Genomic DNA, 17,314 nt, shown 5'->3' with positions numbered 1-17,314 from the left:
CAGAGGTTTGGACAAGTTCCTGGAGGAACAGGCCAGATTACCCCAATGCCTTCCTCATAGGAAAGCTGTTCCATTCCCCTTATCATTTTGGTAGCCCTTCTCTGTACCTTCTCCATCGCAATTATATCTTTTTTGAGATGCGGCGACCAGATTTGTACACAGTATTCAAGGTGCGGTCTCACCATGGAGCGATACAGAGGCATTATGACATTTTCCGTTTTATTCACCTTTCCTTTTCTAATAATTCCCAACATTCTGTTTGCTTTTTTGACTGCTGCAGCACACTGAGCTGACGATTTCAATGTGTTATCCACTATGACGCCTAGATCTCTTTCTTGGGTTGTAGCACCTAATATGGAACCCAACATTGTGTAATTGTAGCATGGGTTATTTTTCCCTATATGCATCACCTTGCACTTATCCACATTAAATTTCATCTGCCATTTGGATGCCCAATTTTCCAGTCTCACAAGTTCTTCCTGCAATTTATCACAATCTGCTTGTGATTTAAATACTCTGAACAATTTTGTGTCATCTGCAAATTTGATTACCTCACTCGTCGTATTTCTTTCCAGATCATTTATAAATATATTAAAAAGTAAGGGTCCTAATACAGATCCCTGAGGCACTCCACTGTCCACTCCCTTCCACTGAGAAAATTGTCCATTTAATCCTACTCTCTGTTTCCTGTCTTTTAGCCAGTTTGCAATCCACGAAAGGACATCGCCACCTATCCCATGACTTTTTACTTTTCCTAGAAGCCTCTCATGAGGAACTTTGTCAAACGCCTTCTGAAAATCCAAGTACACTACTTCCACCGGTTCACCTTTATCCACATGCTTATTAACTCCTTCAAAAAAATGAAGCAGATTTGTGAGGCAAGACTTGCCTTGGGTAAAGCCATGCTAACTTTGTTCCATTAAACCATGTCTTTCTATATGTTCTGTGATTTTGATGTTTAGAACACTTTCCACAATTTTTCCTGGCACTGAAGTCAGGCTAACTGATCTGTAGTTTCCCGGATCACCCCTGGAGCCCTTTTTAAATATTGGGGTTACATTTGCTATCCTCCAGTCTTCAGGTACAATGGATGATTTTAATGATAGGTTACAAATTTTTACTAATAGGTCTGAAATTTCATTTTTTAGTTCCTTCAGAACTCTGGGCTGTATACCATCTGGTCCAGGTGATTTACTACTCTTCAGTTTGCCGATCAGGTCTACCACATCTTCTAGGTTCACCATGAATTACCCCTTCATCTCATCAGCTTTCCCTGGTCCACCCTTTCCCTGCTGATCCATCACTGCCACCACCTTTTCCCCCTCCAGGGATGACCCCGGCATTTTTCCTTTCCTCCCTCCTTGATCCCAGCACTCTCCTCGCTCCCACCCCTCTATAAGTCACAGCTCACAGACTTGTGCGCCCTCAGCTGAGTCCCAAGTCCTGGAATCAGGGACGCAGTTTCTCTCCAGGTGCTGCCTGCACTGTGTGCGCTCCGGGCTTACTGAAGGGGAGGGGATGGAGCAGTAAACAGAGGGGCCCGCAGGTTTTCAGCGTTTCCCCTGAGACCCGGCAATTGATGCAAATTTCCCAGGGTCTCCGAGGGGAGGGAAATCTGGAGAGTCCCCTGGGTATGATCGGGACTGCCGCAGATCACCGCACAGAAACAGAATGCCACACCGCGGCCCCTCACCAAATGCAGAGTCAGGCGATGACAGACTAGAAATAGAAAGATGCAGACAAAACTGGAAGTGGAAAGCCCGCAAAAATACAAAGAGATTCAGGGATGCACATTTCCCAGAGCCGACAGAGAAAAATCCAAGACTTCCCACAAAGAAGGAGCAGGAAAAACTCCGAGCAATCCTGGGAGAAAGAGCGGCAAATTCTGTGGGATCCTGCCCGGAGGCCAGAAATGTTATCTGACCCGGAGCAATACGGACCAGCACCAGAACCCAGGACTTGTCCTTTTTATTGCACGTTTCGTAACCCATAGAAACATAAGAATTGCCACGCTAGGTCAGGCCACGGGCCACTGAGCCCAGCATTCTGTCTCTGACAGTGGCCTGTCCGGATTACAAATACCCTGCAACTTTACCTTTATTATATCGTTGTTTTGTTTTTCTGTTTTAATCGTTCTGTGTATTACTTTGGCAACGCATAAAGCCGTCTTGCCAGTAAAGTTTTCTGAATCTGAACCCTCCTCTCTGTCTCCTGCAGAACGTCCTGGCCTTGGTGTGCACTGAAGAGGAAGCTCTACAGACAGGAGTGCTGGTCCCAGTCCCTCACTGTCCAGTCTACACCGAGGCTCTGGTGCTGGTGAATGCCGTCAAGGTGCCCTACCAGCTGGACGAAGCGAACGGATGGGCCCTGCGCGTGGCAGAGTTACGGCAAGCAGTGCAGGAAGGCAGGAAGCACTGCAACCCCAAGGTTCTCTGCGTCATAAACCCAGGCAACCCCACAGGTAGCGGAGCCACCGTGCCGATTCCCACCTGCCCCCGAGCTTCAGCTCTCCCCGCTCCTGCTCTCTGGGATTCCTGTGAGATCTCTCCATCCTTAAAGGTCTTCCAACCTGATGAGGGCGACTTTGTAAAACTACGATCAAACAATAATAATTAATATTTATTTTGATTCAGTGGTTTCCTCCTACGCCTTTGGATTTTCAGTTTCATCAGAACCAGTCCCTGGTTCTTAATCTCCCCACCCCAGGTAGCCCAGCTGTCACAGTGACAATCATCTGGACCCCTCTGAAGTTTGGCCAGTAGGTGTCGCTGTTGTACAGTGGCCAAGACCGCTGCCTGCGTGACATCCCCGGAGAGCAGAGTCTTAGCTTGAGGCCTGAAGCCCAGCTGTCTCGCCCCTTACTCCTCCCCATCCAGCTCTTATCAGGGAGCCATTATGCACAGCCTCTAACCCTATCCATTCTCATCCAGCTCTCATCAGGAAACCATTGCATGTGACAGCTCTCCTTCTCCCTTCTCATCATGGACAGCCTTACTCGTGACTGCTTCACATCCAGCTCTCATCAGGGAGCCACTATGCACAGCCTCTAACCCTATCCATTCTCATCCAGCTCTCATCAGGGAGCCACTGCATGTAACCGCTCTCCTTCTCCCTTCTCGTCCATCTCACATCACGTCCAGCTCTCATCAGGGAAACCGTCACCAGTAGCCTCTTTCTGCACACGGACCATCCCGATTCTCACCCAGATTTCACCCGAGAGCCACCCCCCACAATCTCTGGTATCCTGAATTCTGTTGGAGTCTCCAGAACTTTTAACCCATTCACTCTTCGTTTAGCTGGAGACTTCCAAGAGGTGCCGAAGAGTGGGAGACCAAGAGTTAAAAACGAAAGGCTCACCTTGCTCTAGGGAGGGGGGGATGGGGGCGGGGCGGTAGATGGCCTGGGTTAAACTATGGGCAGCAGAAGTGGAGGGAACCAAACCAGCCAGCAAAAACCCACAGAGGTGCGTCCAAACATTCAGACTTCAGTTGTCCCCGGGGGGGGGGGGGCTGTCGAGGGCCTTATCTTGTACGTCCCTGAGAGAAGAGCAGTTATAAGGGAGAACTCTGCGGGACGCACCGTCTATTTGCTTTCATCTCATCTGGCTGGGACCATCTTGTCTTTTGAAGCAATATATTTATTTATTTATTCATTCATTTTTATATACCGACGTTAGATCAGTGATGTCGCATCGGTTTACAGGGAACGGAAATGAAATAAGCGGGGGGGGGAGGTTTCTCGTTTCTTACAAATATATGGGGAAAAGCGTTTAAGCTTAGGATGTTTATGTTAGGCCTGCGCCACACAGTGCTTGGATACATAGACATAGATAGGAGAGAGGGGGGGCCATCGTACACCCCATGCAGCTCCTGGGGTCTTCCTACAAAAGGGAAGACTTCCTTAAGGCCATTGGTGGGGGGGAGGGGGAATGCATCTTTCATTTTACCCCTAGCAAGAGAAGCGCTCAGCCTCAATAAGCTGGGCTGGTTCCAAAAAAACCAAAGAGGTGAATTTTGCACCTCGTGCGTGAGTCGGCACTTGCGCACGTAAAGTCAAAGCGGCAGGAGGCACCACTTATAAGATATCGCCTATCTCTGCCCCCGAAGCACCCGCACGTTTCTGTAATACAGGGAGGCGCATACGGTTTTCTCTGCACATAATATTTAACGTGTGCATGATAACCCGGAGACAAACACGAAGGCAGATATGTTATGGTATATGTGCACCCTGCTTCTGAAGATACTTTTTACTGGTGCTTGGAATCACCAGTCCACCCAGTCCTACACCGGTTCCTCTACCTTCCAGCACTTCATCCTGAACTCCCATCCAAAAACTATGGACAAAAGGCAAGCGCTATATCAGTCACGCAAGTCAATAAGTTAATACTAGTCCTATTGTAGTTTATTACTACTACTACTACTATTATTTTTAATCATGTTACTGTTATAATGTCACGTTACTGTTTACAATCGTTCCATGTACTAAACAAAAGGAAACGCTTGACTTCCTGCACCATTAGGTTATATGCAAACCGATGTGATATGTAAATCGAACACCGGTATATACAAATAAATAAATAAATAAGGAGGGGTAGGCGCGTACAGACAAGTTTGGTAATGTGTGGTGTGCGTGCGCCTCTTACAAAATAGCACCTCATGCGTAAACGTCCAAACCCCGCCCTGAAATGCCCTGGATCACCCCTTCTTTTCCCCCCGTTAACATTTACGCGCGACGCCGCTAACGCACCCGTGCTCGTGATGTTTCCAGAATAGCGTACTCGCATGCACGCACTAGCACGCGTGTGCGTAACCATTGTACAGCTCTCGGAAAATTACCCCTCCCCCCCCCCCCCAAAGGTTTAGTGAGGTAATTTTGGTCCGGTGATGATCTGATCAAGAAGCACGGCTTCTTCTGGTGCCGTGCATAGCAGAGAGAAAGCTGCAGTCAGAGCAAACAGCCAGCATCAGGGGCTTTCCCGAGACCCCCCATCCCAGCCAGGGGACATCCTCGCTGGGTACCTGAAGGAAGCCGATGACTTCTCCTTCTCCTCTGAGAAAATTGCAGGATGGCATCCCTACGCCAGAGTGGGATCCTCTCTCGCCCCCCAACCCGGTGCTTCCTCCTGCCGCCTCTCACCCTGGAGCCGGGAGCTACTCCAGAGCGAATTCCCCGCTTCCTCACAAAATTCACAGGGCCAGATACCTCCCCAAAGCAGCAAGAAACTTGAGGTAGGCTTTTCCCCGATGGAAGGTAATTCTTTCTGCGGTTCCTGCTCCAAGCCCTTCTCTCGCCCTCCCTCTGCTGCAGCTTCGGTGGTGCCAGCCTGGGGAAGGAGCACAGAAACCTCCATCGCAGCGTTGCCTGTGTCTCGTAGAGTGTAAGAAACGATAAATAGTAGTAATATTCAGTCTCCAAAACCTTAGACACCTCCTACTGGGGAGCTCCCCACCCTACTCACTCTCTGGCATCAATGTTTTGATTAGGAAGGAGCAGGTTTTGTTTTGTTTTGTTTTTTAATTAACAGTTTTTATTGCTGTCAACAACAAATAACCATAGAAAACTACAGCAAATAGCACAAGACAGAACAGCCATACAGTTTTATATAACTAAGTGATTAATACTTCCCCCCTCCCCCCCATGCTACACATATAAAAGATGGATCATCATAATAGATACCAAGCTTTAGAATAAGTCATGGGTCTGTAATATCAGGAGTACCCAATAAACCTAAAATAAACCTAAAATAAACCTAAAAGAGTACCCAATAAAACTAAAAGAGAAACAGTAAAAATAAAAATACAATTACAAGTAGCTCAATATAAGTAAGTAATCAACGACTATTGCTGGTAAAGGTAAGTTGTCTCCAAGCCAGCTATGGTTCCCAAATGAGGTCAAATTGTCTCAGTCTGTGGTATTTGAGTGCCGGGAGGCGGAGGAAGGAGCAATTTTTAGGACCCCTCCTCCCCTTTACGTGGCCTAGAAAAATTATCTAAAAATTGCATTGAAATTGAAAAAGTGCAGTTTATTGACACAGGTGCATGGGCCCCTGCGATTGAAGCGATAGGCGTGAGCTTGTGCTCTATGTCCACTGCCTTGACCGCCTTACATATTAGGACAGCACTGAAACTTTCTTTCTGCTGTTTATTTATTCATTGCTGCTGGCCCCATCCACCGTTTCTGGGCCAGGAGAATGGCAGTGTGCGGGTGCACCGCAATGTTTTTGGCTCTCCTAAGCCGCGTGTCGGCAATTTAGCTTTTCGAGTAAGCGTGGACTCTCACTCTATCCCGCTTCCCCCCTCACAGGGCAGCTGCAAAGCAGGAAGTGCCTTGAAGATGTGATCAGGTTCGCAGCTGAAGAAAACCTTCTCCTGTTTGCCGATGAGGTAAGGTCAAGGTCTCTTTCTGCTGGGCGCCAGGACAATAGAAAGATGGGGGGGGGGAGGGAAAGCCAGGAGGTTCCAGTGCGTTTTTACTGGTTCTCGCAATTTCTCCGGAGTTTAAAAAAGACATTGGTTCTTTAAATCAAAGCCCCTCGTTGCGCCAGTAAATCGCGCCGGGCTTTTTTTTTTTTTTCCTCTCCTTGTTTTTCACGGTCCTACAGCGCCTACTGGCGAGATGCGGCGAGGAGTCACTTCCCGAGCAGAAATTAGGAGGGACCTAAGTGTGAGAGAGGAAACGTAAACCCCCCCCCTAGAGAGGGATGGGAGCAGGAAAGGCTTTTAGTCTCTTCCTGGCTAGCTCGAGCCCGGTCTCTTCCTTCCAGGGCCCGGATTCTTGCTTGGAGAGGGGCGTTGGAAGGCAATCGCTCTTTCGAGGCCCAGATGGGTCAGGGGCATCCTGGTTCTGCTTCCCTTTCCCTGGGGAAGCTGCAGGTGCCAGAAAAAAAATACACTGGACACTTTATTTTCCGGTGTCCAAAATTAAAGTCTTTACTGATGGGTAAGCAGGTGAAGTAATGGCACAATTCAAATCAGTTCCTTTGGGCTCCACAGATGCTGGTTCACTTCTTTCTCTCCTCTCTCTCTGGGCAAGGCTCTCTTTTTTTTTATCTTGGTCTAGAGGCAATGGAAACCCTCACCTTCCAGGGCTTGAATTAATGAGGCTCCCGGGTGAATAAGTGCAGCCTTGTTGGGACGGAAAACCCCCCTTCCAGCTGGCCAAAAATATCTGTTTCTCACTCTCAGCACAAACTCCCAAATATCTCTCTCCCAGGGGTGAAGACTCCCAGATGTAACTCAGTTTGGGATTAACCACAGTTCTCCTCAGTCCTTCTCAATCCCCCTCTCGTCTGTCGAATCCCAAGTTGGAGAGAGATCCCCCCGGAACACGCGTCTCTCGATGCTCCTTCTCGGGGCAGCAAAACTCTTCCTCCCAGGTCTTCTAACCAAAATGTCTCTTTATCCAAAAAAACTGATCGTAACACCAGGAGATGCTTCCTTGGAAGGTCACAGGGGGGGCAGGTCTTCCCTATCCTTCCCCCAGGGAGAAGGTTCCCCGTTCCCTCATGCCAAGCAACACCCGGGAGTCTCTCACTCTTCTTACAAAGCTTAAATCTCCACAAATCCCCAAAATAACCCAAGAACAACCCAACCAGCCAATTAGAGGACTGAAAGGGATGCTCCCTCGACCTTCCCAGGAGCAGCAGGCAGGTAGTGCCTGAGTCCAAGGGTAGGCCCAAAAACCAACCAAGGTAAAGCTCCAACACTTCCTCTAACTTCAGTAAGCAAACTGCACTCCCCTTCCTCTCCGAGCATTGCTGCAACTCGCAGGAGCTTGGCCATCCCGGCACCCTCGAAGGGAAGGGCTGAACCTATCCTTAGATAATGGAATGTACCAAGGGCACCGTGAGTAACATAAGAATAAACACAAACTCCATTCAAATGGTTTATTGACTTCTCTTCCTGCCAGGGCTAAGCACAATCCTGGACCTTAGTCCTCCAGCCAGCGATGGGACTGTGGTCCCTGACCCTCCCTTGGGTCCTCCTCGCTGCTCTCCTTTGAGTGGAGCACAGGCCACTGCAGACCGTGCTGGCGCCCAGGACCCTTTGAATAGAACAGGCCTGGAGGTAGGACATGGGCTGAAACACCATCATCACCGGGAGCCCTGCCCTCTATCCAGGGAGTCACCTGCGAGGGTAAAAAAAAAACATAGAAAACATTCTTGACATTAGGGAAAAATGACAAATACCCATCTATAATCATGGACTTTGCTGATTTTATAATCTGATACATCTCACCCTTGGACATGATCAGGCCTCCTCTGCTTCTGCCTGGCCACGCCTCACTCACTCTTTCTTGTGTCTCCTTCTGTCACTCTGTTCTCTGCCACCATGTTTACACTCCCCCCCCATCCATGTTCCTGTGTCTCCCTCACTCGCGCTCTCCCCCAAACGCCCTCTCACATTCACGCTCCTTCTGTGCCCCCTTGAAACACTCTCCTCTATTAGGCCACATTCACTTTCTCTCCTCCATGTACTCCTCAATCTTTTTCCCTTGTGCCCTCTCTTACACTTTCTCTCCGCTTGTGTGGGAAGAGAGGTAAACCAGGATCCCAGGCCTTGCTGCAGTTCATTTTTTTTTTTTTAGGGAAGGGAGACGGGAGCTGGGGGACCGGCAGTATGTAAGAATTAAAGCCAAGGTGATAGGACCTCAGATGGCTGTGTAAACCCCGTGCCCTGTCATTCCCATGTATATAAGAGAGGAGAACAGGAGTATCCACCTATTTCGTTGTTAAACGTGGACGTCCAAATTCTGGTAGGAATTCTGGACTCATTTCAAAAATGATACATAGGGATTAGGTGGGGTTTATCAAGCACCTGATAATATTAGAAAAACTTTAGACTTAAGTTGGCTTAAAATACTTCTAGTTTTATTAAGATATAAGAACATAAGAACATGCCATCCTGGGTCAGACCAAGCCCAGTATCCTGTTTCCAACGGTGGCCAAGCCGGGTCACAAGTCCCTGGCAGGATCTCAAGGGGTAGAGAGACTCCAAGCTGCTCATCCCAGAGATAAGAAGTAGAGTTCCCCAAGACCAACTTAATAATGGTTTATGGACTTTTCTTCTAGGAACTCATCCAAACCCTTTTGAAACACAGCTACACTAACAAAGAGGCAGAGGCAGAAGAACCAATGGAAACTGCCCTCTGGCTTTTCTGGGTTGAGCCGCAGTTTATTCATTTGTGACCAGTCCCAAGCACTGCCAAACAGGAGTTAATGTTTGCTACCCTTTCCTTCATACAGCTGTGCATTGTCAGCATACGTCTGAAAACTGAGAAGAATAGCCAACGGCAGAAGAAAAATATTTAAAAAATACAGGTGAAAGCAGCGAGGCCTGGGGAACACCGCACCGCAAGGGATACGAACAGGAGACTTATAAATACTACCACATCCTCCGGCAATGAATTCCAGAGTTTAATTATGCATTGGGGAAAAACACATTTTCTCCTATTATTACCCTAGTAACTTCATTGCTTGTCCCCTGATCTTTGCGCTTTTCGAAAGAGTAAACCACTGATTAACGTTTACGCGTTCCATTCCTCTCATGATCTTAAAGACCTCTATCATATCCCCCCTCAGCCGTCTCTTCTCCAGGATGAACAGCCCTAATCTCTTCAGCCTTTCCTCATAGGGGAGCTGTTCCATCCCCTTTATCATCTTGGTCGCCCTTCTCTGTCCCTTTTCTAATTCTGCTATGACTGGATGCAGAAAAGGCATTTCTTCTGGGAAGGTGGGATTTTTGGTTTCAGTTCCTGAAGAGGGGAGGGTGTGGCCCTATCTTCCTTAATTGGATCCAACTTCTTTATCAAAAGGAAAGGTGGTGTCTGGGACCAGGGAACGAGGCAGAGGTTATCCTCTTTCCCCCTAACTCTGAGCCCTTTCTGGAGAGAATTGGAGAGAGTTTGGGTATGAAAGGGATCGGGGAGGGCCGGGAGGATGTTGAATACAAGGTCAGCCTCCTTACGGAGGACGCTTCTCCCACACTCACTGGAACTGTCAGATCTGTATCGACCTTCATTGTGAACTATTCCAGATGAAGAACAGGGATGACTGGTGTGAAAGCTTTCCCTTCAGCTGGACCAAAAAATCAGATTTAGCATCACTTTTAGAGGCTGGGGTACTACAATGCGCTGAAATTTGCAGAGTCCGCGTTGTGCATAAAAACGGGAGCGTGGGCCCCTAACTTGGCAAAATTTCAATACGGATTTGAAGTTAATGAGCTGCCTCAATGCAATATCATGCAAAGCAGATCATTAACTCTGTTCACAGTGCTAAATTACTGGTGAAAGGGCCTGAGGTGTAATTATCTTCTTTTTTTTTTTTTTTTTTTATTATTCTGAGTTCTGTGTCTAAGCTACTACCTATAGTGCTTACCTGACATCCACAGCGCTGTACAAACACCCAAAAAAGACAGACCCTGCTCAATTAGAGCTTACAGTCTAATAAGACAAACATATAGGACAAGACACTTGGCGCATTTCATAAAGTAAGAACACGATTAAAAAGAAAGCTGGTTGCTGAGGCTAAAAGCAGACAATCGGGCCTAAGATTTGAAAGCAGTCTCAGTAAGGTGGGTCTTTAGATGGGATTTAAACACGGCGAGAGAGGGGGCCTGTCGCACCAGTTTAGGACGCACTTCTCCTAGAGAAATCGGAAGCACAAGGCCATGCATGCAGTGGGGTAGGACCGGGCCTGGATCCCGGCTGAAGTTGCAGGCCCTACTTCAGGCTTCAGGATGCGGATGGGCCCCTCTAAGTCCTGAAGCATGGGAGCTGAGCGCCATCTAGTGGCTGGCTCCCGTAAGAACGCCTCCCCAACCAGCAATGTGTGCCTGAGGCTCTCCCTGTTTCCCTACAGGTGCAGCAGGAGAATGTCTTTGGTGCAGGATGCTCCTTCCACTCCATGAAGAAGGTTTTGTTTGAGATGGGCCCGACGTACTCAGCCACGGTCCAGCTGGTTTCATGCTTTTCCATCTCCCAGGGATTCACCGGAGAGTGAGTAAACGTTTTAACAGGGTCTAGCTGGATCACTCACAGCGTGTTACAGTTATTTAGTTATTGAAAACATTTTTCTATCTGCTTAGAGCAATATTCATTCAAAGTGGGGTATAACCTGCCACAGAAAAAATCCTCAAATAAAATATTATAAAATCAACACCATATAAATCGTATAAACAAAGTTCATCAGTGTCCCATAAACATTTAACAATCTGAACAAAACCCAATGGTAACTGCATACAATCTTACAAAAGCAAAGAAGAATATTAGAAATAAACATAAACGTGAGCTGTAGCAATGACTAATATATTCAGTATCATGACAAATGTCCAAGTACTTTAACCCTGCAAACAGCCTCTCACTGAGTCACAGAAACACACACGAACGTGGCCCAAAGAGCCACAGACTAAGCTGGCACCTAAAGTCCCTTATTGGCCCACTTCCAAGAAAAAGCCTGATGGATGAGCCATAACTTGGGCTGTTTCCTGAAAGAAAGGCCTTCCCTTATTGACCTTAAGTCACTGGAAAGCTTCTTTCAGAGTACAGGGCCAGTACCTGACAAGGCTCTGTCACGAACGGTCATTAATTTGGTTTCCTTACAAGAGGGCGTAATTGGTAGAGGGCAGCACCTGAGTAGGGACAGAGGACTCTGAACCTCAGCAGACAAAGAGGCAGAAGAACCAATGGAAACTGCCCTCTGGCTTTTCTGGGTTGAGCCGCAGTTTATTCATTTGTGACCAGTCCCAAGCACTGCCAAACAGGAGTTAATGTTTGCTACCCTTTCCTTCATACAGCTGTGCATTGTCAGCATACGTCTGAAAACTGAGAAGAATAGCCAACGGCAGAAGAAAAATATTAAAAAGTACAGGTGAAAGCAGCGGGGCCTGGGGAACACCGCACCGCAAGGGTTCAGAGTAGGCGACTTATAAATAAATTGTGCACCCTTGATATGGGTCCTAGAGTGACTGACTGGGTTGGAAACTGGCGGGGTGGGAGGCGACAAAGGGTGGTGGTAAATGGAGTTTTCTCTGAGGAAGGGGGGTGCTACTAGCATTGGGCCTCGGGGATCGGTCCTTGGACCAGTTCTTTTCAAGATTTTTGGGAGCGACATAGCTGAAGGATTGCCAAGAAGGGATGTCAGTGATAACCAAAATTTGCAACAGGGTAGACAGCCCGGAAGGCTTGGAAAACAGGAGAAGGGGATCTAGCGAAGCTCAAATGGTCTAAGGTCTGACAGCTAAGATTTAATGCTAAAAAAGTGCAGAATAATGTGTTTAGGATGCAAAAACTCAAGGAAAAGGTTACAGTATTGGAGGTGAAATTCTTCTAAGCATGAAAGAGAAGCTTGATTCCACTACATCGGACCAAAGACTTAGATCTTGAGCAATTAGCTCAAGCTATTGAGTTTCCACCTGGTTTTTCTCTACTTGGAACTGCAAATTAGGTTCAGCTTTTGATAATGTAGCTCCCGTTCATTTTTGTTCACGTGAAATTGGTACCGGCTTCTCATGGTACCATTCTGGTTTAAAAGTCTTAAAGAGGCAGATTTCTCAGCATGAAACCAGGACAAAAGAAATTGGCCATAGAGGCAAAAACTCACAATAAAAACTTTTTAAAATATATCCGAAGCAGAAAGCCTGCAAGGAAGTCAGCTGGACTGGATAGATGATCAAGGGGTTAAAGGGGAAGATAAGGCCATCGCGGAAAGATTAAACGATTTCTTTGCCTCGGTGTTTACTGAAGAGGATGTTGGGGATATGATACCCATTCCAGAGACGGTTTTCAAGGGTGATGATTCAGATGAACCTAATCACGGTAAGCCTGGCAGATATGGTAGGCCAGATTGACAAACTGAAGAGTAATAAATCACCTGGACCAAATGGCATATACCCCAGGGTTCTGACCAAACTAAAAAAATGATATTTCAGACCTATTTCAATTAATTTGTAATCTATTATTAAAATCATCCGTTGTACCCGAAGATTGGAAGATGGCCAATTTAACCCCGATATTTAAAAAGGGCTCAGGGTATGATCTGAGAAATTATAGACCGGTGAGCCTGACTTCAGTGCTGGGAAAAAAATCATGGAAACTGGTATAAAGAATAAAATCACAAAACATTTAGATAGACATGGTTTAATGGGACACAGCCAGCAAGGATTTACCCAAGGGAAGTCTTGCCTCACAAATTTCCTACATTTTTTTGAAGGGTTGAATGAACATGCGGACAAAGGTGAATCAGTAGATGTAGTGTATTTGGATTTTCAGAAAGCGTTCAACAAAGTCCCGCTTGAGAGGCTTCTAAGAAAACTAAAAAGTCATGGGACAGGAGGCGATGTCCTTTCGTGGATTACAAACTGGTAAAAAAACAGGAAACAGAGAGTAGGATTAAATGGTCAATTTTCTCAGTGGAAAAGAGTAAACAGCGGAGTGCCTCAGGGATCTGTATTCGGTTGGCTTTTCTTTGGCATAGTATTTGGAATGCCTGGCTAGTGACCATCCCTCCGTCCCTTCTCACAGGTGTGAACTCCGTGCTGGCTGTATCGAGTATGTGAACATTGACCCAACGGTGATGGACTACATCCTTACTACAGTAACAGTGAGTCACTCTCCCATTCTAGGTCAAATTGCAGTGGACGTGCTGATGGCTCCACCTCTTCCTGAAGACCCATCTTATCGCTCTTTCATGGAGGTCAGTATTGGTTTGCTTTCATTGGGATCAGTCCCTACCGGCTGATTCCGACATTTCTCAGCAGGTGGCATTGCACTGGACGTGCTGGTGGACCCCTGAGACCATCTCACCATTGGAGGACAGTGCTGTGTCAGGCACGGTGGGTTAAAACCTTCATCAGGATGTGCCACGATCTGACTGAGTGATTCATCTGTTCCGGGGTTAAACAATGGAATCACAGACAATGCCAGCAGATAAGGATCACTTGGTTTTGTATACATGTATGCATTTATTCAATTTACTTTTCACCTTTCTCATCCAGGCTCAAGACGAAGTACATCAGTGCACAAATTTACAGTTAATACGTTCTCCCAGTCTGCCCATTTGCACCTGCCTGTGCTGTCACAAGTCTTACCTCCTCTCTGTCCCGACCACTAAGGTCCCTTCCTGTCTCTCCCGTGCCTGCTTGAATTGCGCCGCTGGTTTGGCTTCTGTACCCTCTGCTGGAAGTCTGTCCCAAATGTCCACCACCTCCTTGCAAAACAGTGGGTTTTTTTTTCACCTTCCTTTTGACTGTATCGGAATATTATCCTCCGTTCCGGAGGCCACGTCTCCAAACAGGACACCGATAGGGTGGAGGCATTTCAGAGGAGGGCCGCCAAAATGGTGCTCGGCCTACATTGTAGGCCGCAAACAGAGAGACCGAGGGAGCTAAATACGTCCTCTTTGAGGGACAGAAGAGAAGTGAGGAGAGATGATGCCAACGTTCAAATCTCTAGCAGGCTTCAGGAAGATACCAGAAGGAAGCATTTTCCTCAGAATGAGAAGGCCAAGGACAAGGGAGTCATCACCCGAGGCTGAAGGGAGGGAAGAGGTCAAAAGGAATGCGAGGATGGTTAATACCTGGAACAGGCTTCCAGCGGAGGTGATAGGAGCTGAAACAGTGGCACAATTCAAGCCCGCCTGGGAGAGACACAAAGAGACCTCAGTGGCAGAGGGAGGGACACAACCAGAGATAGCGTGAGGCTCATGGTAGCACGGTAGCCAGACGAAGTGGACCGAGTGCGCCTTTTCTGCCGGCATCTCTGAGTCTTCCTTCATCGCTGAATTAAAAAAAATCAAATCCATGCATTGAGCTAGCCTGGCGGCTGCGGGGTGGAAGACCTAAGATTCAGTTCCTGGACCCGGCTTTCACTCCGCAGGCCTGGTGGGGCTGGGATCCTGCAGGGGGTAGCGCTTGTAGCCAAAGATAGAGGCGAGGCGGCGGCTGTTGCTCGGTGGCGACCCCTGCTGGCTGGAAGTAGAGTGCACGAGTACTGGATTTTGGAAGGATTACAGTCTGCGACTCCCAGCCAAGAACTATCACTGGGCCAGGCAAGGCTATAAAAATAGGTGATAATCCCTGGGGGGATTGCTAAAGAAGCTTCAGGGCGCCCGGTCCCAACCTGGAAGTGCAGATAGCCAGAAAGAAACTGCTGAGCCAGAATTACACTTTTTTAAAAATCCGTTAGCTGACGAAAGGATTCAGATTGTGTGCCTGGCAGGAACCCAGGAGACTGACCCCCTTGGAAAAGCCTCCTGTTTCACTACCTGTACATTTCATAATAACTGTGGCTTTTGGGGGAGGGGGTGTGGGGGGGGGGACTCTTCCCCCCTCCCCCAGTGGTGTCATGCATCCAAGCTAGGAACTCCCAGAAGCAGACGGTCCCTCGTTCAGGTGAGGCGCCTCTCTGCGTGCTCGGATCAGCCGGAAGGACTCTCTCCTCATGGAGGAACAGGTCTCTGGTAGCAAGTGACTGCACTTTGCGACTCTGTGATCATGCCTGAGTCAGCATCACCCGTTCTCGGCCTGGTGGCTAGAGTAAAGGAGCAGGAGACCCGAGTTCAAATCCTGCTTCTGGCGCTCGCCGGCACCTTTCGCCGAGTTACTTTATTCCACTTGGATTGTAAGCTCTTCGGGGAAGGGATTCACCGTTCCTGAACGCTCCTATTCTATCCTTTGCGCCTACCCCTATGGAACTCTCTTCCCTTTATCTCTCCAAACCATTCAGAAAACATCAGACAACCCAATAATTTACTGAGGCTTTCCAGTAACCCTCCTTGTAAACCAGTTTGTACCTTTGTTTTTACTTGTTTTGTCTGGCATTTTATTTTTATTTTGTTAATTTATTATTTTATTTTTTAAATCTTATGCATGTTCCAATTGTACCCTGCCCTGAACTTGTTTGGAGGGGCGGGTATGAAATGTCATTAGTAAATAAATAAATGCATACATAAATATATATATAAAAATAAAATTCGTTGTAAGGTGTTGTGCTTTACGGACCCTTAGCAGAGTTGAAATAAATACATTTCCCTTGATACCACCCCCAGTTTTACGTATTCTGAGCAGTCTCCTGATTGCCGTTTGGTTCCAGGAGAAGCAGAGCACGAGAGCGTCCCTGGCAGAGAATGCCCGGCTGACGCAGGAGATGTTCCACCAGGCCCCTGGGATCCACTGCGGCCCAATCCAGGGAGCCACGTTCGCCTTCCCCAGGATCCACATTCCAGAGAAAGCAGTCACGCGGGCCCGGGTAAGCCTTGCCCTCCTGGCCGGGGGCTTGGGGAATGTTAACCGCGCTCTTGCTAGGGCAGTCGGGAGCGATGTGGTCTGGATGGAGTTTGCTAAAGCTTTTGGTTCGGCCCCACATGACAGAGAGGGGTTCGGAGCCCACGGCACTGTGCTGGGACCTCTGCTGTTTGATATTGTTCTCGTTTATCCAGCATTCCCGTTTTTTTTTTTATTGCATTCTCACACTGGTAAATACACAGCAGGACTCTGATTTTGCAGAAGGCCTCGGACGCTTTGGGTAAATGGGCAGAAATCTGGCAGATGTGATTCAGGCACTGTGTGTAACTGAAATGCCCTCCAAAATGGAGATTACCAAGGAGAGAGATCTGATAACGCTTCAGATATACCAGTGAAGCCTCCGGGGATCTCCCAGGTAATCTTTCTGAACCCGGGAACAGGGAAGCTGTTGTAGGGGGCAACCGACTTCACCACCTCCTTCCCTGTACGTACCAGGATCAGTCCAGGACACCTGGGTTGTGACTCCGCACCAGTAGATGGAGACAGACTAAAACTTGTGGGCGGAGCCATATATAAGCCCCTGTGCCAGTCACAGCCCCTCAGTCTTACTCTGTCTCCAGTAGATGGTGCAGGTCCGGTCACAGCCCTGCCTGACCTGATTCTGGTGGTTAGTCAGGTTTGAATTTTGAGTTAGTTTTTGTTAGGCCTAGTTGTTTTATGACCAATTTGGGGTTTGTTTTTTAATCCTTAGTCCCGGGTTCCCTGCCTCCCAGGGGAGTTGAGAGGTCCTGAGGGGACTACCCTCCCCCGGTTGAGGCCGCTGCCAGGGTCGAGGACCCGGCTGGGCTAGTGGCAGCGTCAGGGGTGACACCGGGGAGCCCGGTTCACTCACCCCTGCAGGACTAGGGCTCCAGGACCCGGGACAGCGGCCAGCGTCAGCGTTTAAAAAAAAAAAAAAAAAAAGTTTCCTGTTTTATTTTGTTGCGGCCGGCTCTCCGTTGCTTCGGCGTCGCTACTCCTTCGTTTTTCACGCGGGGGGGGCGCCGCTGGCAGGGGGGAAGGTCGCCGAATTAGTT

At 48.0% G+C, this 17,314-nt stretch overlaps 1 protein-coding gene across 3 annotated transcripts in view; it reads left to right on the top strand.

Annotated features, from left to right (window-relative positions):
• Positions 1-17,314, top strand: part of LOC115085808 (alanine aminotransferase 2-like) — a 62,203-nt gene that overhangs the window by 30,995 nt on the left and 13,894 nt on the right. For 2 of the 3 annotated variants that reach the window (XM_029592252.1, XM_029592254.1), the window contains exons 5-9: positions 2,218-2,461; positions 6,304-6,383; positions 10,859-10,995; positions 13,519-13,690; positions 16,087-16,242. In XM_029592252.1, coding sequence (XP_029448112.1) covers positions 2,218-2,461; positions 6,304-6,383; positions 10,859-10,995; positions 13,519-13,690; positions 16,087-16,242 — 789 coding nt within the window. The remainder of the gene's footprint in view (positions 1-2,217; positions 2,462-6,303; positions 6,384-10,858; positions 10,996-13,518; positions 13,691-16,086; positions 16,243-17,314) is intronic. The other variant, XM_029592253.1, reaches the window with a different exon arrangement.

The sequence above is a fragment of the Rhinatrema bivittatum genome, chromosome 2 (genome assembly GCF_901001135.1).
Source record: "Rhinatrema bivittatum chromosome 2, aRhiBiv1.1, whole genome shotgun sequence".
In the NCBI taxonomy this organism is placed as follows: domain Eukaryota; kingdom Metazoa; phylum Chordata; class Amphibia; order Gymnophiona; family Rhinatrematidae; genus Rhinatrema; species Rhinatrema bivittatum.
This window is presented reverse-complemented; position numbering and strand designations above follow the sequence as displayed.